Source organism: Callorhinus ursinus, unplaced genomic scaffold (genome assembly GCF_003265705.2).
Source record: "Callorhinus ursinus isolate GAN/ISIS: 27379988/994484 unplaced genomic scaffold, GSC_fseal_2.0 scaffold28, whole genome shotgun sequence".
In the NCBI taxonomy this organism is placed as follows: domain Eukaryota; kingdom Metazoa; phylum Chordata; class Mammalia; order Carnivora; family Otariidae; genus Callorhinus; species Callorhinus ursinus.
In genome coordinates, this window is record NW_027397090.1 from 10,923,937 (window position 1) to 10,947,334 (window position 23,398).

At 45.6% G+C, this 23,398-nt stretch overlaps 1 protein-coding gene across 2 annotated transcripts in view; it reads left to right on the top strand.

Moving 5' to 3' along the window:
• Positions 1-23,398, top strand: part of DOCK8 (dedicator of cytokinesis 8) — a 218,723-nt gene that overhangs the window by 138,983 nt on the left and 56,342 nt on the right. For both annotated transcript variants that reach the window (XM_025891603.2, XM_025891605.2), the window contains 7 exons: positions 643-877; positions 3,287-3,451; positions 5,311-5,483; positions 8,103-8,198; positions 11,230-11,325; positions 17,849-17,998; positions 19,736-19,849. In XM_025891603.2, the coding sequence (XP_025747388.2) occupies positions 643-877; positions 3,287-3,451; positions 5,311-5,483; positions 8,103-8,198; positions 11,230-11,325; positions 17,849-17,998; positions 19,736-19,849 (1,029 nt within the window). The remainder of the gene's footprint in view (positions 1-642; positions 878-3,286; positions 3,452-5,310; positions 5,484-8,102; positions 8,199-11,229; positions 11,326-17,848; positions 17,999-19,735; positions 19,850-23,398) is intronic.

Genomic DNA, 23,398 nt, shown 5'->3' on the forward strand with positions numbered 1-23,398 from the left:
GAGGTCTCCTAAGGAAGAAGGGGGTGCAGCAGAGAAACCTCTGTGGATGGTCCGATAAAAGATCAGTGAGAGTTTTCATGCATGGATAAAACAAAAAAGTCACCTTTATTCTTTCTGGAGGCATACAGACCTGTTCAGGTTTTACTGGTTGTTTAAAGGGAGAGACCTCCTAAAGATGTCGAGCGCCTAGACGAGGGAACACGGTGTCTTCACTGTGGGCTGATAAACCTTGTGAGGGGCTCCGTGTGCAACCCTTTCCTGCTGGTGTCTCACTTCCGCCTGTCATTCTGCCATTGCTCCAAGCTGCCCCCCTTCCCAGTTCTCTGTTCCCTTCCTTTTCTTGCCACTGTCTGCACTTGACATCTGCTCAGAACTTTTTTTGGCTGTGTGTTTAACCAGGTGTACTTGCCTCTGCCCACAAACCGAATCAGAGGCCAAATTCTGTTTTCTTCAGTTACTAGTCATCAGGAGGTCCTGTTTTGCGCCTACCGCTCTGTAGAGCCGTTTATAGCCTTGGTCTGAAACCCCCGGGCCCTAGTCCCCAGACCTGAGGCTCCACCGTGAAGAACTGTTTGCGCTCACGCATCCACTGGTGAGCGTGGATGGGGTCAGCCCCAGGAGGCCTGCCGTCTGTCTTCCCAGGACAACCACCTGGAGAAGTTCTTCACCCTCTGCCACTCCCTGGAGAGCCAGGTGACCTTCCCCATCCGTGTGCTGGACCAGAAGATCAGCGAGACCTCTTTGGAGCATGAGCTAAAGCTCAGCCTCATCTGCCTGAACTCCTCCCGCTTGGAGCCCCTGGTGCTCTTCCTGCATCTGGTGCTGGACAAGCTCTTCCAGCTCTCCGTGCAGCCCATGGTCATCGCCGGCCAAACAGGTGGGAGGCCCGTGGGGCTGGGGGGAGGCAGGAGGGGCAGGCAGTGCCTTGTAGCACACGTGATTTTCCAGAAATCCTGAGAACAGGGACGATGGGATCTTCCTTCCTTTTTTTTTTTTTTTTTTTTTTTTTTTTTTGCGGGGGGAGGATCTTCCTTTCTATTGATGATGTGAGTCCAAGGGAAGGCAAGACCAGTGATAATGTTTTCTTTTTTAGATTTCCTGGATGTTAAAATGAAAACCATATCAATATAGGATGCTTAAAATTATGGTTTTTAGAAATAGATGTATTGAATGATTAGAGGCGATCGTTCAAATTCCATTCCTGGTAATTGATGGATTTATTTGACCTCTGAGATATTTTTGTCTTCTTGACCAACAAGGAGATATAATGTTTTAAGGAAGTAAGACAACTCGTATTAAATGGAAGCAAAGGAACTCTCTAAACTGAAATTCAGTGGGATCACTTTTTTTATTGAGACATAATATGCATACCTTAAAATTCACTAAAGCATACGATTCATTGGCTTTTAGCACATTCACGCGGTTGTGCAACTACCCTGGTATCCAATTCCAGAAGATTTTCGTTAGCCCAAAATGAAACCCATGCGCCTTGGCAGCCACTCCCCATTCACCCTTCCCCTCAGCCCCTGGCAGCCGCTCATATAGACTTTGTGAGAATATATTTTAAAGGCTCACTTGGAACAAATGAACACCAAATACAATGTGTAAGACTTCTGGAGTGTCCGATTCAGAACAGAAGGGGTTCCTGGGAGTGTCAGAAAAGAAGTGAATCACACAGTGGGGTTGTGGCACGTGAGTGAGTGGGTGGGGAGGGAGTGATGAACTCAGAGCCTGGCACACACTGGGCAGCTTTCAGAGCCAGGGAAGAAGAGGACCTCCGAATCCCCCATTCACGCTGTGTCCTGGGACGTATCTCTCGTGGCGCCACAGATACGGTTATCCTGTACTGCAGGCCAGCATCTCCCACGTGAAGCCCGTGCCACTCCAGCTAGATTCCTGCAGAGTGGCAAGCTCCAGCCTCCCCCCATTCCTTCCTGTGCGCCCACATATGTGCACCCTGCTTTGTATGTTCCAGCGATTGCCCACAGACCTTTGCAATAGACAAAGTGTACATTCCTAGGTTTTGAGCTGCTGCTTTGTAGCAAGTTGCCACCTGTCTTGGGGAGACAGCAGGCCAAGTAGGTAGAGGTACTTAGCATATAGGCATTTATTGGGAACCTATCTGTCAGGCACTATGGTCGTCACAGGAGGGAGATAAGAAGGTGGGAGAAATGCACTTCAGCCCGGAAGGCTGGAAGCCTGCTCAGAGAGACAGAGGTTACCACCGGGAACAGCCAAAGAACTCTGAGTCTTGGCGTCCCTGAAGCCCTGTACTGAGTAGTGTCCCAGGCTTCGCGGAGGAGGCGGGAGGGTGCCCAGTGGTGAAGGGTTGGTGGGATTTTGCTGGGGGGAGCACAGAGGGCTTTCCAGCTGAGGACAGCAGCGTGAGAAAAATTGCAGAGCTAAGACAGAGCAGACATGTGATGGGGACAGAACAATTGCCTCATTTTAAAGCAAGTTGAATTTGAGCAGGAATGGGTACAAGGTTGGGTAACGAGGGTGAAGCCAGACCGTGGACGGCTGGGAGCTCCTGAACAAGACTGTACACGGTGAATCGATAGTTTCGTGCAGACCCACTTTGGAGAATGGCACGATAGGCCTACATTTTTATTTGTTTATTTTTTATACGTTCTTTTTTATTTTGAAAGAGAGAGAGAGAGAGAGCATGAGCAGTGGGGAGGGACAGAGGGAGAAGCAGACTCCCTGCTGAGCAGGAAGCCCGATGCGGGGCTCGAGCCCAGGACCCTAAGATCATGACCTGAGCTGAGGGCAGCCACTTAACTGACTGAGCCACCCGGGTGCCCTATACCTACTTTTTTAGATTAACCTGCACGCCAAGAGTCCACATGGTGCAATGGCACATCTCAAACGGGAGTGCGTGTCAGAATCACTGGGGCATCTTGTGAAATGCGGATTCTGACTTCAGTAGGTCTGGGGGGTCTGAGAGTCTGCATTTCTAACAGGCTCCCAGGTGATGGTACTCACATCAGGGCAGGTCCCACTGAGTAGCACCCAGGTCACGGGCATGGTGGAGATGGGGTAGGATGCCTAGACGGTTTCCTGTCTTTGTGGTGAAGACCCACAGTGCTGGCCAGAGGAGAGGTGAAGTCATTTGCAGTAAGGAGTAAGTCACTACAGCCACTCACCCTGCCCTGGCCATGGTTGTGCCCAGCCTGGTTCAGTGGGTCAGCTGTGAGGACTCCTGGATGCTGCCCCAGAGAACATTCTAGCTCAGGTTCATTCGGGACCAATTGTGAGGCCGCCCATTTTTCTCTTGGTTCCTCAGCCAACTTCTCCCAGTTTGCGTTTGAGTCCGTGGTGTCCATAGCCAACAGTCTGCACAACAGCAAGGACCTGGCCAAGGACCAGCACGGGAGGAACTGCCTGTTGGCCTCCTACGTGCACTACGTCTTCCGCCTGCCAGAGCCGCCGAGGGACCCACCCAAGACAGGTAGCGTCGCCCCTGCTGCGGGCGCCTGGCAGACAGGCCCCGCCCCCAACCCGCTGCCCCGTCATTCAAAATGTAATAAAAAGCCCAAAGTTCAATTTTATATTTGAATTTTATTTTTTCAGTTAAAATTGATTTTATTAATTTTTAATTTATTTTTGTATCAATGATACAAAACTTACATGAATGCTGAAATTAAAATTTTATTTCTCGTTTTTTTTTCCGACTTGCTTCCTGCCTCCCTCCCTCTTTTTTTTTTTTTTTAAGGTGTATTTATTTTAGAGAAACAGAGCTCATGAGCATGGGGAGGGGCAGACAGAAAGGGAAAGAATCTCAGGCCGACTCCCTGCTAAGCATGGAGCCCAACACCCAGAGCTCCAATCCCAGGATCCTGTGATCATGACCTGAGCCGAAATCAAGAGTTGGACACTTAACTGAGCCACCCAGGCACCCCCTCCCTCCCTCTTTTTATACCCAAAGCACTTCTTTTTTTCTGCCTCCGTGATAACCCCTCACTGGTCTTTACCCAGTGGGTAATTTGATTCAGGTAAGGATCTTTTATTTTCAAAAATGGGGAAGTGACAACAGGTGTCTAGGATGCTAGGATAATAATGACAAAGAAAAACAATAAATATCCTATAGTAGTGGTGATCACCGGTTCCTAAAGTTTTCATTGTGAAAAGATAAATCCCTTTCCTCATTTCCCCAAACTAAACTTTTGAAATAATAATAATGTATTTCTCCACTCTTCCCAGTTATGTACAGGGTCATGATCAACCGGTACTTCTGGTCAGCAGGATATAAAAGTAGCATCAACAAGTTTACAAAATTCCAGGTCCTAATGAAGAAACTTGCCATTTTTATTAGTCCATGCAGCCTCATTACAAGTAAACCTGTAATTTTTTTTAAAGATTTATTTATTTGAGAGAAAGAATGAGAGCACACATGAGAGGGGGGAGGGTCAGAGGGAGAAGCAGACTCCCCGCCGAGCAGGGAGCCCGATGCGGGACTCGATCCTGGGACTCTGGGATCATGACCTGAGCCGAAGGCAGTCGCTCAACCAACTGAGCCACCCAGGTGCCCAACCTGTAATTTTTTTAAAAAAGATTTTATTTATTAGAGAGCAAGAGAGAGTGAGAGCGAGCGAGCAGGAGTGGGGGTGCAGAGGGAGAGGGAGAAGCAGACTCCCCGCTGAGCAGGGTTCCGAGGTTCCGAGCTCAAACCCAAGGCCCTGGGATCATGACCCGAGCCGAAGGCAGATGCTTAACGGACTGAGCCACCCAGGTGCCCCAGTAAACCTATAATTTCGATTGAGTTTTTAAAGATACTGGTAATATCTCATAGACTCACATAATCGCTTTGGAAGACATATAGTTAAAAGTGAACAACGATATGTAACATATATTTATCCTCATGAGGTGCATATGCTTCCTTGGATTCTCCTATCTCAGAAAATCTTGCATGACTTATAAAGTTGTCTTAATTTAAATATTAATAAATTTAAAAGTTCCCATTTCCAGCTTGTCTGGAGCAAGCAAGAGCTCTCATGACCCCGGGGGCTGTTTCCCCGTCGCAATAATAGGCTGAAGCTCAGTAGCATCCCCTGCCTTTGGATGAGGCATGTGTTTCCAGTTTACCACAGTCCTCACCACTCCCTGCTGCCTCATGCCCTAACTACTTACCCCCAAAGCAATACCCCTCTGACCTCCCCTAGGCATTTGATAATAAGACCCTAATTCCAAGATCTAATCAAGTGGGTTTTCATTCCACTCTCCACCCTGTCCCTCTTCAGTTCCCTTCCAAGCACAGTAAGTGACTCGGATCCCCTTTCTGTTGGCATGTCTGTACCTGGTGGGGTGCAGGTGGTGCCACTGCCGCCCTCCCTGACCCGCGCTACCACACATATGGACGCACGTCTGCTGCTGCCGTGAGTTCGAAGATGCTGCAGGCCCGGGTGATGAGCAGCAGTAATCCAGACCTCGCAGGGGCACACTCCGCGGCAGACGAGGAAGTGAAGAGCATCATGTCTTCAAAGGTAAGGAGGATGCCAACAACGGGAAAGGGACGCAAGCTTTTTTAGTTTTAACGAAAACTTGGAGAAACAACACAAAATGGACCACTACCAGTACCATAGCTCTGCTGGTCACATGTTGTCATGTTTCAGCTTTTGAAATGATCGAGACCATTCTGGAAAGAAGCAGAGGCGAGACTGGCTTTGAAGATCTGCTCGGTTAGTTAGTTGACGCTGGTGGAAAGTTTTTAGAGCTGATTGAGCCACATGGAGTCTATTTTCAAGGGAAACGATGTAGCTTTAACTTTTTTTTTCTTGATGCCTAGAACATCAAACATTATTTTTATTTATTTTTTAAATATCTGCCCTTTACATTCATTAACATCCACAGATTAATTATTCCATATAATAATTTCTAAGAGCAAAGCCAGGTTTTATAAACAAAAACAGATCCTGAGATGGTTGATGACTTGGGCTATACTGTTTTCCTTCCATGAATTCTTTGCTTTCTTTTTATTTTATAACAGTTGCTGATTTATGGAATTACTGTGACTAGAGTACAGAAAGTTTCTGTATATGTCATACCTAGTCTCTGTTATTAACATTTTACATTAGAATGGTATGTTTGTCACAATTCATGAACTAATACTGGTCTGTGATCATTCATAACTAAAGTTCATATTTTATTCAGATTTCTTCAGTTTTTCCCTAATATCCTTTTTCTGTTCCAGGATCCCAGCCAGGATACCACGTTATATTTTGTAGTGCTGTCTCCTTAGTTTCCTCTTGGTTGTGACAATTTCGTAGACTCCCCTCGTTTTTGATGACCTTGACACCTTTGAGGATTTAGATATTTTGTAAAGTGTGTCTCATTTGAAAAATTTTTTCGAGCCTGTGATATAACCACACACCATAAAATTCACCCTTCTAAGTGTATAATTCAGTGGCTTTTGTTTGTTTGTTTTTCCACAAAGCTACCATGAATTCTTCATGTGAATTTTCTTTCCAGTTATCCGTGACCTCCGTGGCTAAGTTTTTCAACTAGTATCATTTCCCCTGATTATGATAAATCAAACTCTCTAGGTTTCGACATAGTTTCTCTTACAAAATCCACACACTTGAGACAGTATGTTGTGAGAAAAAGGAATTTAGAGACCAGGGTTGGGTCTGGACTCCACCACCACCCAGCCGTGTGGTCATGGGCGAGTCCGCTCCTGCCCTGGGCCTCCTGTTCCTCATCTCTGTAGAGTTTCTGAACCCTGGGTGAACTTAAGGATCATCTATGGATCCACTAGAGATTCTGACAATCTTGAGTGTGCACCATATGAAATTGTTCCTATGCCACCCTTTCTGACTTACAGAATCAACCCAGGACTGGGCTGGAGCGGGCTCCTACCAGTTTCTGAGAGCCGATTGTTCAAATTTTCTGGCATTTACTGAGCCAGTTGTTAGATACTACTAAAAAATGACATTATATAAAATAAATAAGTTATACTAAATAAAAAATAATCTAAATGCAACATGGTATCTTGGATTATATCTTGAAGCTGAAAGTGGACATCAGTGGAAAACCTGGTGAAATCCGTATCTGTGGTTTAGTTGCTAGTAAGGAGCCAATGTTAATTTCTTAGTTTTGACAAAGGTACCAGAGTGATGTAAGACACTAACATCAAGAGGAACTGGGTGAAGAAGGGCATGCAAGAACTCTGGACCACCTTTGCAATTTGTCCATAAATCCAAAATTATTCTACTTTAAAAAGATAGTACTCAAACACCAGCCCTTCCTTGATATTTTATTACACATTACTCTTTTCTGTGTTCTTGAGGTTATTTGTGTCTCTAGTTATCTGTATGGTGGAAATACTCCATGATGCTTTGCTGGTGCACATCTCTTCCCAACACCGTGTTCAGTGATGTCATGTGAACTTGCAATCTGCCATGACAAAAGCATTTAAGGTACAGAAATAGGCAAATGCTGCAAATCAGCTCCTCCCCCCAAGAGCTGGTTGTTAAACAATTGCCAGCACAGCACAGTCCGACCTCATGTGTAAGGAGCATTAGCATTTTCTGATTGCCCAGGGGACAATTGGCCTGCCTCTATCATTGACAGCCTTGATTGTTATGATTTCATTTAATAAAAGTGAAAATATTAAATTTCTATGTGGATTGGGTTAAGAATTTTCTAATTGTTGTGTAGCAAGGGGGAGAACATTTGTCCACGGTGGTTTTTGACAATTTTTTAAATATAGCATTTAGGAGCCCGTGACAGTACCATCCTAGCCCACAGAGAGGCGCTGTTCCCACACTTTTTTTTTTTTTTTTTTTTTTGGTGCTACCCCAATAAAGTCAGAATATCCAAGGGACTTCAGCACCCCCTCTTCCTAAGTAGGTTTTAACTCTGGGTTGCTCTACACACTAACCTACTAACAGTGATTGTCTCAGGAGCAAGTAGAATGAGGTGTGACTTCACATTCTTTGCTTTGTTTTGTATTTATTTGTGGCAGTTGTTTTACCTTTGTAACCAGAAAAAAAGTAAGAAATACATGAAAAATGAATTCTGAGGTTGTGAATTCCAGACCGCTGGCTCACCTTTTAAGTGAACCGCTGTCGGTGGGCTGATGAGTCATGGTTTGTGTCTTTCAGGGTGTTGATCGTACCTGCAATCGGATGTCTTACTATTGCTCGGGCAATAATGATGTTCCCAGTTCGACCGCAGCCCCAAGGCCAGCCAGCAAAAAGGTACTGAGTGGGACAGTGTGAGGATAATTTGCTTGTGTCTTCTTGCTGTGATCAATAACAGACACCATTAAAGTGCTCTCCTGCCTCGCTCCCCGCTCCACACGCACACACACACACTTACTTTTGTAGCTCTGTCCCTTGTCGTTTGTTTTTTGACCAATTGATTCCTATTCAAGGGTTCTCCAGCTTACCATACATCCGAAGTCCCTGGAGGGCTTATTAAAACTGATGGCTGGACCCTACCCCCAGAGCTTCTGATTCAATAGCTCTGAAGCGGGGCCCGAGAATTTGCATTTCGGACAAGTTCCCAGGGGATGCTATCCAGGGATGATGGTTTGAGAACGCTTGCCTTAGTTTCTTTTTCAGTAGAAGGTGAGCTGGGGACAGTTCATCCTCAACTAAAGTGCATGGCAAAAATTAGGTATCATTTATTTCAGTAGTCTTATCAAGCGACATGAAAAGCTTTCCTCAAAATTCATTCTAATCAGCTTTACTTAGGAGTTGAGAGACTGCGAGCTGCCCACCAGAACATCTGGTAATAACAAAATTCTTCAGTCATACTCACGGCCCGTGTGGTTTGAGGGGCGGGGGTGTCTCGCTTAAGTTTTTTCTCTGCCAGACACTCAAGGATTGCTCCATTAGAGTAGTGACTGAAGTTAAGGTCTTGAGTGTCTTTCAAGACCCTTATTAAAATGTAAATATGCTGATTGGAAGGATAACACAGGAAGCCATTTGCAACAGCTGACACAACAGGGAATGTTCATTAAACATGCCAGGAGGGAATGAGCCTCAGCTCAGCTTGCTTGGCACCAAGGGAGGGAAAGATCAAGCGTGGGGGGGCCCTGCCAGGGCCTGAAGGTGCAGACTTCTCAGTAATCCGGGCACCGTATGTCTGGGGAGAGGTACAGGGAATTAATTTTAAAAGAAGTGAAAGAAGGTAGGGCGAGGTGCTGAAAATAATTTTTCACTTACCCTAAAACAGCTTTGGGCTTTGCAGGGACTGGTTACATGTACCATTCGACCTTTTTAAAGCATGGTTTACCTTCAGGCTCGCCTCCTTCAGGCAAGCAGTCATGTTTGGCTTTGCCGTTGCCTTGTTTGGACTTTGTTCCTGGCCATCTCAATGACTAAAAGAGAATCATTTCATTTCAGAGGGAAGTTTAGACAGTGTGTTTCTTCAATAGCTCAGCAAAAAGGATTTAGCTGCTTGGCTCTCTTCTATAACCTCCAGAGCAAGGTGTTCTTGTAATAATGTTGCCTGGTAAGCAACATAAATTACTTTAAGAAGCAGCTTATCCTCCTCTAATCTCTAAGACTCTGGCAGTCAAACTGACCTATTTTCCAGAGGTTACCTTTGAAGCTAGTGGAGCGAATCTTTCCTACGCCGGCAAGATCCAGGTGTAGCTGACTTACATCATCTGCACACTTAGACCGCCTGCTAGATTAACATTCCGCGCCTCATGCCGCTCCCAGGTGGGTGAGCTGAGCAGCCAATGCTTTTCCATGTACTAAGATTATAAAGGTTTGACTCACCTGGCAGAAGGAAGGCGAACCTCCTGACATGCTGAAACACCTAAGCATTTTGCATTCATCACCATTAACCAGCTGAGGCTATAAATAGAATACCCAGAGACCTGCACATAGATTTTCCATTTGTGTCCTTTTAGTATAGCTTAGTAACTCTCGAATTTTAATGTACATAAGACGGTAAATTGAGTTGCATGCATGCTGTACAGGGTGGGTACCTTTAAGATGTATCGAGGACAATCTTTGCTATAATCAATTTTTGTTTTAGGGGTTGAGTTTGAAACTTAACTGCCATATATGGCAATACCTTAGGTTGTGGTATTAGGATGTTCAAATAGTTTCAGCTCTCTTACCCACAGAACAATAAACAATTGGTTCATCTGTATTTATTCTAGGTTTTCTGGTCATCAGATTAATGAAATCCAGAGAAAATACCCAGACATCATTTTTGCCGTTAGTTAAGGTGGCCACCCATCTCTGTTTGCCCAGGACCAAGGGCTCCCTGGGATGTGGGACTTTTCTGTTTTCAGACCGAGGCAGTCTCAGGCAAACTGAGATGAATTGGTTGCCCTACCCTTAGTCTTGAGCCTCTTCCCCAGCAAAGCTCTTGTCAAGAGTATTAAGTAGCCACATAAACCCAGGAATGGGAAATGTACAAAAGATGCAAAAGTCACCATCTGCTACATTTGTTCTCAAGCAGCTGGATAACTTGAAGGGAAGTGTAGACATAAAGCAGAACTGAGGAACCTTCCAGCATCTGACCCTGGCACAGAGGGCGTTGAGAAGTTGTGAGTTCGGGCTGCTACCACTATCGAATGCAGAGGATCTGCTCATTAAGCCCAACCCATCATATTTCCCACAGTGCCATAGTGGTATTATAAAAACAAAAATCATCCTATCTGGAAGGCAGTTTCGATATCACCAAGACATCAGTTCTCTAATTGCGGTCCCTGGACCAGCAGCTTGTCAACACCTGGGAACTTGTGTGAAATGTGAATTCTCAGGCCCTGCCCCGGATCTACCACGTCCAAATCTGAATCTCTGGGGCGGACCCAGCAGTCTGTGTGTCTTCATAATCCCCCAGGGGATTCTGATGCACGTTCCATTTTGACCACCATTGCTACCAACCAGCAGATTTTACAGCTGAGAAATGGAGAGTACAGAGAGGAATGGCTTGCCCGAGGTCACACAGAGGGTTTGCAGCAGGGTCCGAGGGGAAAACAACGGTCCCAGTTCTGACTGCTACCCCAGAATGCAGAGTCACCCCCAGACGGAGGCCATTCCTTCAGACCTAGCTCTCTTGCCTGATACCACCACCAACCTTCTCCGACCCACCTGGAAGGTCCTCCATCTCAAGTAGCCTTGGCATTGACTTTGCCATCCACCTGTGGTCTGGGATGCCTGGGGTGCCCGTGTCAGGAACTAACAGTTGGTTCAAAAGAGAAGGGGTGTGGGTGTAGAAAGCACCCTCCGTCTCAGACTGGTTTTTGTCCTTGTCACCCAGCATTTCCACGAGGAGCTCGCCCTGCAGATGGTGGTCAGCACCGGGATGGTGAGAGAAACCGTCTTCAAGTACGCCTGGTTCTTCTTTGAGCTTCTGGTGAGATTCTTGCCTGTTTGTGTCTGCGCGCAGCAAGGCATGAGGCACGTTGCAGAAAGGCAGTGAAGTTGTCCCCCTCTTAGGAACTGACGTTTTATCCCCCGAGTTGCTCCCACTGAAAACCGGGGACGGGTCCTTAAAATCCAACTCTGCCTCGCTCCTCGGCCCCGCTTCCACTCGTTCTTGTTCACGCTGCCTTGAAAACATACCTCCAGCCTCCGGCTTCTCCTCATCTTCCCTGCTCCCCACCTGGCGCTTCTTGTAATCACTTCCTCTTTCGCCCGCCTGCATTTCTTTTCGTTCTGGTCTGTCCATTCTGCGCAGGGCTGCCGACCCTTTTAAAACAGATCATGTCGGTCTCCTCTGGAAAACTCTTCCGTGATTTCCGGTGGACCAGAAATAAAGCACAAATTTTATCACCGCCTGCAAAGCCCTTGTCTGATTATGTTTCCCTCTGTCTCTCACCTGAGCTCATACCATCCTGCCCCCTCCTGCGGCCGCGTTGGTCCCATTTTGGTTCTTGGAAGGTGCTGTGGACTTTCCAGCCTCAAATCCTTTCTCAAATTCTCTCTCCCCTCCCTACCTTCCATCCCCCCATGCACACACATTTTGGGTTCTTCTCTTTGGGTTTTAGCTTAAATGTTACCACCCCTGAGAAGTCTTTCTGACCAGCTCACACTGTAATATATCTTCCTCTCTATTATTCTCCTCTTAAATACCCTGTTTACTTCGATTCCAGCAATTATTGCACTTTATACTTGCTTTCCTGTATTGCTTATTTCATTTCTAGGATTTGGGTCTATCTTCTTTATGATCATATCAGTAGCCCCAGCACACTATTGGGTACCAGACAAGCGCCCAACTGATATCTACTGGGAAGAAAAAATGAAATTTGTAAATTTGTTTACCCTACAACTTCTGTCTGATCTCTACCAGAAAAACAGAAGGCACAGCCATGTTCCTTCATTTGAGAATGAAGACAGTAATACTAATACCCCTTTTGTAACTGATTATTGAAGTGAAAAGATTTTACTATAAAGCAACTAAGAATATCCATGTCATCAGTGCTGATAAATGGAGATGAATTTTGATGTGATGTTAAATGAAAAAGGTATACAAGTGTAGACACCGACTATAGTTAACCCATGAACAATGTGGGGATGAGGAGCGCCAGCCCAACCCCCGCACGTCTGACAATTCTCGTGTAACTTTTGACTTCCCAGAAACGTAACTACTGATAGCCTATTATTGCCCAGAACTCTTGCTGATAACATAAGCAGTCGATTAACACGTATTTTATATGTTATGTGTATTATATATTGTATTCCTATGCTAAAGTGAGCGAAAAGAAAAGAAAATGTTAAGAAACCATGAAGAAAAGAAAATACATTTGTAAGGCTATACTATACTTATCCAAAAAAATCCGCACACAAGTGGACCTGTGCGGTTCAAACCCATGTTGTTCAAGAGTCAACTGTACATAAAAATGTACATACGAACAGTCCTGGGGATTAGGATTAGGAGTGCATTAGGATTTAGTGATCGAGTGAGCTTTATATTCACTAGGTTCTTTCCCCTGTGCCATTAAGTGAATAATTTTTGTTAAGAGAGAGATGGTAGGATTTCCACCATGAACTCTATTTATTTAAGTTCAAGCCTAAGGAAAAGGGAATACTACTGAACAAGGGGATACAGACAACAGGGGGTCAAAGGAAACAGAAATGAAAGTCACGCTGCGGAGGAGATGGGAAGCGATGTGCAGTAGGGTTAAAAAGGAGTCAGGCCCACACCGCAAAAACATCCAGGATTCCAGTCTTTTAGTGTTTCACCGAGTTCCAACCACTAGCTTGAGAAAGTTCTTTTCAAAGCACAGTCTCAAATTCTTGCAACAGAATCACCAGGGGGAAGAAGGGGGCGCTTAGTAAAAATAAAGCAGATTTTATTTTAAAGCCCTCCCTAGCACTAGTGATTGCAGGGAGGAAGAGTGGAAGCCGGTGGTGTACATTATTAACCTGTCTTCCTGGGGGACTTCTAAGCTCACTGAAGATCCACTAGCCCACACCATCCCTGCCCTGTGAGGCCTCAGCAGAGCTAAGGGTCTGTATATACACGGCCAGCGCCAGGATTTTCCATTCTAAAAGCCAGCCTCATCCAGGTGGGTGCCTGCAGCCTATGAGTCTTGGAGCAATAACATTAGCAGTGAGACATGAGCTCTGTGCTCTGGCAGCGAATGGACTGGCCTTAAAACTCTCCCTTGAGGTGTGAGAAGTATCAATACCAACACTCCATGCCCTGTACGTCTTTCTACTTCCTTAACCCACTCACTGTCAAGTTTCTCCGTAAAGAGGATTCACTTGGGTCATAATCCATCTGTAGACAATTTATACGAATAACCTTCATGATGCAATTGCATATGGCGGTCAAGTCCATTTGTCATATTGCAAATGAAAAGTCAAGAAGCAAAAAGTAAAATTGATATTGTAGAATCTCAATGAACAAAGTCCCAGAGGAGGGCACCTGGGTGGCTCAGTCGTTAAGCGTCCGCCTTCGGCTCAGGTCATGGTCCCAGGGTCCTGGGATCCAGCCCCACATCGGGCCCCCTGCTCCGCAGGAAGCCTGCTTCTCCCTCTGCCCCTGCTTGTGTTCCCTCTCTCGCTGTGTCTTTCTCTGTCAAATAAATAAATAAATAAATCTTAAAAAAAAAAAAAAGTCCCAGAGGAGAGCAGTTATCCCAATTCAAAAATGTTTCTGTCATTTATTCACACACACGCACACATATGTATGTACACACTTCACCTGATCGTTCTTAGGTATTATTGAGTAGTTATATGAGTACAATTGTTTGACCAGAGAACCAAACTTCTAGAATGATGGTTCTCAAGCTCAGCTCTGTGAGAGTTCCAGTAGCAGCTCTAAGGGCTCTTTCTTACGTCCTTGGAACCTCAGTAGAGAACTGTGTGACAAGTACCCCGAGGAGTTCTCCCCACTGCACACATAGGAGACCAAGGCTAAGGAGGGTTTGTCCAGCCCTCTCGGTCAGCAAGGACAAGATGCTCGGGGCTCTAGTCCAGCTTCTGTTCTTCTGCCATTTGGCCTCTCCTTGGAAGCTCAAAGTTGCAAAACATTTCCTTAGCCTAAGCTATTAACATGCAAAACCTTTATATTCGGAAGTCAACTTTAATGCACCATGACTATGCTTATGCCATTCCCAGCCAGAATGAACTCAGCCTTTGGAGGCCTGAGTGGCTCCGCCTGGCATCCTGGAGCTCTGTCTTGAAGGAGAGTTTGCATTCTCTGCGGGTGCCCCAGTGACTCTGCCCTTCATATAATCCCAGTAACCACTGGCATCCCTGAGGAAGGAAAAATAATCACATCCAAAATGTATTGTGCATCGTACTGTGTATGTACTGGGCACTGTTTTAAGCTTTATCTCATTTAATCCTCAAGCATCCTTGAGGCCAGAGTTTTCTATCATTCCCACACATGGATGGGGCTAGAGGAAATGTGGTGGCTCTAAGGAGGAATCTCCAGGTCTGCCAGAGGCTTTGGCTGCTTTACGGCCCTTAACCACAGGGAGCTAAGAACCATGGAAAAGGTGAACATTACTTTTGATCTTGCACCTTTATCTACTAGGACCCTGGGAGAGGAAGCAAACGCTAAAGCTGGTAGCTCCCCTTCTCTCTAGGAGTCCTTGATGGTAAACAGATGAGGTAATCGAAAGGAAAACTCCTGCTGACCTGAGCATATGGAAGGGATTGGCCAACGGGCAGATCTCCCAAGACACTGGTGCCCCGGGGCTCTGCATGTGGTAACCTAAGTGTGTCAGGGTCCTGGCAGGGCACCGTTGGCGTCACTCAGAAGGCTGGGCGGAAGAGCATTCATCAAAGGGGCGGTGCCGGGTTGAGCACAGGGAGCTGGTGGGGCACCCGGGGAGGAGCCTTTATCTACCCATTCCAGGTCTAGAGGAGCGAAGGTGGGGAACAGTGTAACTGGGATTTAGAGAAAGCTGAGGCAGAGCAGAGGATCCCCATGACAGGAGCTGGAGTCCTGCAGAAATGTCCCCGCTGCCAGAAGCTTGCTGTGGCCCAGATGAGGGCAGCGGAGTGGACACGTAACTCTGTGTCCTCTCCCCACACTGATCCCCTGCTGGTCCCTCCCCTTGGCCAACTCCAAGCAGAAGCCCAAGGACAAGGTGGCCTAAGAGATGGAGTCTGTAGAGATCAGCTTCCCAAGGTTCAGAGATTGGCACAGAACACCAAGAAACGGATCTCGGCGCTGGGGTGGGGGCAGATGGAAAGTATTGGGGCCAGCCAGAACTTTGCACAGGAAACGGATCCCAGATCCAGACAGCGTGCACAGTGCTCTATGCATTGTTTGTGCATTTGCCTTACTGATGCTCAGGAAGTTGTTTAAAAACCAAAACAGTTTTTTGCCCCACGAAGCCTAAAGCCAGAGGACAACCTCCCTGGACTTAGCCGACAACCGGTGCCATTTGACACCCTTCAATTGTGTTAATGCCCAAGCGCTAATAAACAACTACTTTGGTATCAGAGCTGTTGAACTCAGGCCTTGGGCCAATTTCACACTTGCTAATGAATAAATCCCTGTGCTTCTAGAAACTGCTGAGCCAGACTTTGGGGACCCACAAGTAAATAGGTGACCTAGTTTACTCAGAATGTGAAGTTTTGCACCAACAGGTTCTTTAGAGGTACCCCTGCTGTGATGGGTCATGAGGGCCAATAGGGAGGAAAGAATTTCCCTGCCTCACCCCACCTACAAATAATATAGACCAAGCATCCACTAGTATTTATTTCTACTGGATGTTCTTACCTGAAGAGCCAAAGGACACAGTAGCTGGTAAGTGACTTTCAGTCTGGAAGGAGGCCATTGATTGGAAGTATGGTATTGTGAGAATTATTTATTTGGTTGTAGGTTGGCCAAGTTCAGCAGGCAGGAGCCGGATATAACAGTGAGTTCTAAAAGTCTGGTGCCAGGGTGAGTTCGCTGGAAGAAAAATCAGGATGGGGGCAGCTCAAAACAAAGAGGCCTTGTCTTCCCTAGGCCCTTTGTTAGGAACATGGTGAGAGAGACCCTTTTGTCAGACAAAAATGGAGCCCAGGCCCCATCTCTCATCCTGATCCTCCCTCCCACCAAGTATGTGACACTCCGTGAGGTACAGACTCATCTGTGTGTCCGGAACCAGGCCGGACTCTCCAGGGAAGAGAATCCATGGTCCTTACACTGGGCTTAGGATGCTATGTTCTTAGGTCTTCTCTGAGCTGGCCATGATATTATCTGAAAACAGAAAACACATAAAGCCTGTCTGTTATTCTCTTCTTATTTTACCTTCTCTGTGTTTTATCTCTGCTTGTCTCAATGCTAATGAAAATTACTGGCCCTGCATTCTTAGAACCAGGAATCTGCTGGTAGTGCATGAAAGTTCTCCCGTATGGTGACTTCAGTTCACATGATAGGAGCAGAGAGCATTTTTCCCATATAACTGGCTTTGTCCCCTCTTCTTCCAGCCCTGACCTAGGGAGTCATCTTCAGGCAAAAGTGGGCAATTAACTCCTAGGTCCATTTCTTTTTGCAATGACTCTCTGACTAGGCTGGGCACATTCAACGAAAATGACCTCAGAGGGTGGGCACCCAACGTAAGAACTCCCAGTCTTGCCCATCAGAGTGTTCCTGATAGCTCTAAGGAACTTCTAACAAGGAGGAGACATGACCCCAGATGGTGTCAAGGGGCCTTGTATTACCCACGAATCTCCTGGCCTCAAGAAGAAGTCCAAAAAACAAAATGTGATCTTGATTTTAAATGGCAGTAAGCGTTGAGCTGGTGTCGTGTATTGTGTATTCTTAATACGTATCTTTTAAATATATAAATATATATTTTAAGTAGATATACAAAGCAAGATAGTCTTATTTGACTTCAAAACATAACTTCTCCTAGAGGCAATGTTCCAAATAGTGGTTAAGTTGCCAGCTAGCATAATATAGAATTGTTTCCGGAAAACTGTGCTCCCTGTTTCAACTTGAAACTCAAGAGGAGCGTTTGTCCCCTCCTTACTGTCATTTTGGGGACAGAAGTGACTTCAGTTCACATCAAAAACAGTATCCTGAACAGTTCCTTCTGTGGCACGTGTTGGCACCGTCGTCAAGCAGTGCCTGAATGGTGACAGGAGTCCAGTCCACGTCTGCCTTGCCGTGGGCGGTTGAGGAAAGGGGAGTCTTCTAACACTAAGGCTAAAGAACAAAGCTCCCTGGCTTTGTGAGCAGCAAGAAGGAAGCCCCCTGACTTGGGGTCAAGAAGAGGACGTCCTTCCCACCTCCTGCCACCATGGTAACCCTCTGTGTGGCAAGAGCATTTTTTGTCCAGAGTCTTCTTGGGCAACCACCAGTGCAGATGAAGTGTTAGGAAGTCCACAGTTAATGAGCTTTTCTTCACGTCTTTCCCCCTCCTCCCCAGTGTACAAGCAGCTCACCAATTTCTGTGCTGACATTTCCCCCACCCCCTCTGTAGGTGAAGAGCATGGCGCAGTATGTACATAACATGGACAAACGGGACAATTTTCGGAGGACTCGTTTTTCTGACCGTTTCAAAGATGACATAACTACTATTGTTAATGTGGTCACCTCGGAGACTGCAGCCCTTTTAGTGAAATCTCAGAAGGTAACTGGGCCGTTATTCTTTATTTTCTAAATCTCTGACCTTGTGTGCCTGTTGTTTCCGTAAGCAGAGAAAAAGAAGCATCCTCTTAAGCCAGTAATTTAAATGTAACTAAATAAACATGACACCTAAGTGCAGTTATTACACTGGATGGGACTCTGGGGTGGGGCTGGGGGATTGTCAATATAGATACAAGAGGGAGTATTCTCGTTCTTAGAAAATACATCTTGACGTATTACGTATGGGGTAATGGGCGTGATTTTTGCAACCTACTCTCACCGTCAATGCCTCTGAAAAAAAATTGTTCTATACAGAGAGAGCATGATAGAGCTAATGTAGCCAAATGTGAAGTATTGATAAATCTGGTCAAAGGGCATGTAGGAGTTCTTTGTACTATTCTGGCACCTTTTCTGTATTTGAAATGACATCAAAATAGAAAGTTGCAAAATGAAAAAAATGAACTAGAATAATTTTAGAAGGCAACTATAAAATGTGAGGCAGCAGTGGTCATTATTAATACCTTTACCATTATTAAGAATGTGTAGAGTACCCAGTGCTCGGGAGGTTCCGTTTGGTTATTTCTCGTGGCAAACTGTCTCAATGAAGCAATTGTCTGCATTTTGGCAGGCATGGAAAAGGACATGCAGTGAGGTTGATAGATTTTCCAAAAGCCATGTGGCTAGCAGCAAAGCCAGGACTGTAGATTCCAAGCCCAGAATGTTCAGACAGTTACGTAAGCTGCCCAGGAGTGGTCCCTCTCTCTGCAGGATCCTGGGGCAGGCGGACTTGCCACTCAGAGATACTGTGGAAACTTCTCTGTTAGGTCTCTCTCCATCCCAGGGGCTGTTCAGCTTGGCCTGAATTTGCAAACGGCACATCAGAACAAAAGGAAAATATTCTTAAATCGTATTTTCAATAGAGGCAGAGAAAAGTGATTTTCAATAGAGGCAGAGAAAAGTGATTTATCATTCTGAGAATGAAGGACATAAATATGAAAAAGTGAATCTCCAGGTGCTCTGAAGTCCTGTAAAATGTCTCATAAATACGAGCACCGAGAGGTGACCAAAACCAAAGCTCTTGCCTCAGTTCATGCAAGAGTTCCCTCTACCATGTGTAACTCTGACCTCTCTTAGGCTGGGAATGCTGCCTAACTGGAGGGAAAAGAATTTCTTACGTAACAACCAATTCTTGTATCCTGATGAGATTTTCTCAACAGTCCTTATAAATTAAGAATCTGGCTCACTGAAGATAGTGGGTACATTTCATGTTAGTTTTGCCAAAACAATAGTTAACAGAATCAAATAAGTTATGGTAGAAACATATGAAAAAAATATGAGATAGCCATTAAAAACAAGTTTTGAAGAAATGCTTAAAATGTGGGAAGATGTTCATAGTATAATGCTGAATGAAAAAATTCGAGGCCCAACATCGTGTATAGAGAACGAGCTCAATTATATATGTATACATGTGCACATAGGGGAAAAAAAGACTGAAGGAAATGTACCTAAATATTAACCATAAATGAAGGATTGCTTGATTCAACCCAACACTCATGACACCTGCTAAGGGCTCACTTGTATTTGCTGCAGTTTGCAGGGTCACCAGCTTTGCTCCCTGTCTCCCCCAGGGACACTGGCTGAAATAATAGGGATCTGTCTGTCCGGGCTTTCCCATCAGGGACCTGGTTGTTCCTGATCAGGGTTTACCACAAAATGATTCGGGTGTTGGTGTGTTTTTAAGGACAATGAACAGGCAGAGAAGATGAACATCAGCCTGGCTTTTTTCTTGTATGACCTTCTCTCACTCATGGATCGTGGCTTCGTATTTAACCTCATCAAACATTATTGTAACCAGGTGAGCATCCCGCAGACATGCCTGTGTTGTTCCTGGATCCTTCTCCTCCAATGTCATGCTCATTGCCATGGTATGCTGTCATGCTCATTGCCAAGTTAGCTTAACTCCTGTACATTCTGGGTTTTGTGATCATTTGTTTTATGTCATTTGTCTTCTGCTGTGGACATCACTAGACACCCTGGTTCGCATGGATTCCTGGAGCATTTGCCAACCCAGCGCAGAAAGGTCAACAAGTTAAATGTGGGAGAACTGAGAGGTGTCAGTGCTCTGGTCGTCTTCACTGGAACAGTTACCAGAAATCACGTGACGGTCACATTCGGTCACAGACCAGGTCTAGAATTCAACGTATGAGGTCTCTTTTCACATACTAGGGCAATTAATTAAAATGTGCTTGTGGAATTCGGACTTTCAAGAACCCTGATAGAATCGGCCAAAGAGACCGCCTCACTGAGCACAAAGCAAATATTTAGAATCCAAGAGCGTCTTAGCAGTTCCGCCACCTCAGATTTTTAAGTAGGATTCTTATTTTGTTTGCCGTCCCCCTTAAATTGCCCCAGCAGTAGTCATATAAGTAGGGGTGACTGCTCTTGTTGCTTCTTCTTTCCTTCCCTATTCCTGCTCCAGGTGTCACTGCCATGTCACCACTACCCACCAGCACCGTTACCACCTCCGACTCGCACTGCCACCCCCCAACCCCCTGCACTGTCACCGGCACTGTCACCACGGCTGGCTTCTTCCTGCGAACCAGGCACTGTGCTGAACGTTTTCTAGAAGTAGTATCTTTAATCCTTGCAAGGTGTCTTCTACCTTTTGCAAATGATGAGGTTGAGGTTTAGAAGAGTCATGTAACTTGTCCAGGTTGGAAAGAGCCACATCTCCCTAACCCTGGGGTGCGGTGGATTAATCACTTTCTTCTATTAGGCCTGGCTCTCCGTGGTTAATCTCTTAGTGACCCTAAGTAATTCATTTACCTTTTCTGGGTCTCATTTCCTCATTTGTAATAGAAAAGGAACTCCCCCCTTCCCCCCCTGCCAAAAAAGACCACGACTCTTCTAAAGGGACTCCTAATAAAGAAACCGACCTGTAAAAAGAGAAACCTAAGGAAACCTCAGAATTCCCAGAACACCAACATCTTGAGTGCCCTGACCTCCTGACCCTGCGTGGATCTTCTGTTTCGGATTCCACCAGAATGCAGGGGTGGAGGACTATGCCTTTCCTCTGTGCAGTCCCTCTTAGGTGTTGAGGATTATAGGTCATCAGATGAATTGCAAATAAAAGTTAATATTTTTTTTCAAAACAGGTCATTGGATGAGTTGCAAATATTAGTTGATCCGTTTTTCCAAAGTTAAAATAGGATATATAGAAAGGAGACACTGAACACCATGGTAGGCCCACGGGTTAGCTGCTTTTAAAGAAAAAAATGAATCATGACAGTAAGGCAGACTTTTATTCGGGACCATCGAGATAAGTGTGGGGACTGTTGCAGTGGGATTTTACAATACGGGAGATTGGGCTCAACTATAAATACAAGGAAAAGTGGGCACTTACAGCCAGGGAGCGGGGTGGGGGGATTAGTGGATGAAAAATTCGTAAGTAGAAGCCTCAGAAGAGAGGAGGATTCCGGCTGAACCAACCTAACAGGATTCTTACTGAAGACAGGCCAGGGGTGACCAGAAACCCCCCAGGGGGCTGGTGAGGGATGAGGAATTGGGCAGATATCAAGGTGACGGTCAGACAGCAAGGCTGGGTGGGGGTGGGGGGACCCTGGCTAAACTGATGGAGCGGGATCCTTGCTAAAAATCGAGCTCTTGAGGACATGCTCAAGGGTGGGCCTATTTGAAAAACAGCTCAGAGGAGCCTGGCTCGCATTCGGTGAGGGAGAGACTCTTCATCACACATGGATACTTTTCATTACCAAAAAACCAACAAGGCAGTCCAAAGGAGATGTCTACCTGCCCTGCGGAGGCCCTTTATAACTTCCTCTTTCGTTTTCCTTTCTTCTCTCTTTCTCTCTCTCTGTCTTCAAAATCTTTTCCTTTTCTTTTCGTTAGGGTTGCCTCTCATTAACCCTCTCTTTCTTCCTCTTTTGTGTCTCGGCTTCCAGAGAGCCTCGGACTCGGAATCTGGAGACCTGTGTTCTAGTCCCAGTGATGCCACTCAACTCCTCTGTGATTTGGGCAGCTTTATATTGGCATCAGCAGCTCCCTCGTCTGCCCGAAGCCAGAGTTGGATTAGATTTATTCAGGCTTTGACGTTTTGATTCTGTGCTCTGTTGGCCAGTGACGTCTGTGGGTATTGCTCAGCGCAATTAGTGTAGTGCTCAGACCTACAGTGATCACGTCCCGTAATCAAGGGTGATTCAATCCATTGATCCCAGCTATATAGATAGAGTATGAGCATCAAAGCTGAGGCAAGTTATATTCTTCCCAAGTCCTCTGATTTTATCATTTTTGCATACCCTCATTCAAGCACCCCATCGTATTTTCCACCATTTATAGACCTTGTGACGATGGGTATGATCTCAGCCTTTTTTTTAAATAGTCACTAACAATAGACACATCTAGCTTTTCAGTTGCTTGATGTCACTTTCATCGTGCCACTAAGGTAACACCCATCCCTTGGGGAGTGGCCCCTGAGGCCACCACCAAAGGGTCCTGACCTTTGGGGAGGATGTTTCCAGAACTGCACCTTATTCTCTTCTAAACATCACCAAAATTATTTTGGGGAAATTTCCGTCTTTAATGAAGTCTCAAGGGACCTGTTGAAGATACCTTCTTTCAAGAACAAAATCTTATGCTTTCACATTCTGACTGGTTTGACCCAGCAGCTCCTGGTGAGTGACCATTAAGTGAGGGGCATATGATCGGGTTCTAATCAGTTCAGTTTGCTGGTGCCTCCGTTGGTCCAAAGTCAGCCAGCAAGACACACTGACAAAGAGCATCGGTTCTGGTAACCGTTCTTACCCAAAAGTCATGTTTTATTTTTTACATAGTATGTAACTACAACTGGTGGATCCTGTAGGCAGAATGACCCACAGCACAAGGGCTTCTCCTAAGGTGGCTGAAAATGTGTTGCTCATTTAAATTATGTCCTTTATAAAACTGCTCTCAGAGTCCAGAAGAGGAGGCAGGTCCGTTCACAAGGATGAGATGCTGGGGCGTGAGGGTGTTGATGATGATGTATTGAGAGTCTCAAGGTCCCTCATGGCCCCCTTTCCTTACTTTGCCTTAAAAGAAGGTGCCTCTGAGTCGGAGCCCATAGAGTCTGGGTCTTCAGTTGTCACCTCACCTGAGGGAAGCAAATGATCTCTTCCATTTTGTCACTGTTTTCAGCATTTCATTGCTTATCCTGTGGTTTTTGTTTTAATTTTTTTAATTGAAGTCAAATTAACATACGGTATTATATTAGTTTCAGGTATACAACGTATTGGTTCAACAATTCTATACGTTACGCAGTGCTCACACAAATGTAATCTTCACAGTCACCATCCGGGGTTACTACCATATTGTTGACTGTCCTCCCTGTGCTGCAGTTTTCATGGTTAGGTTG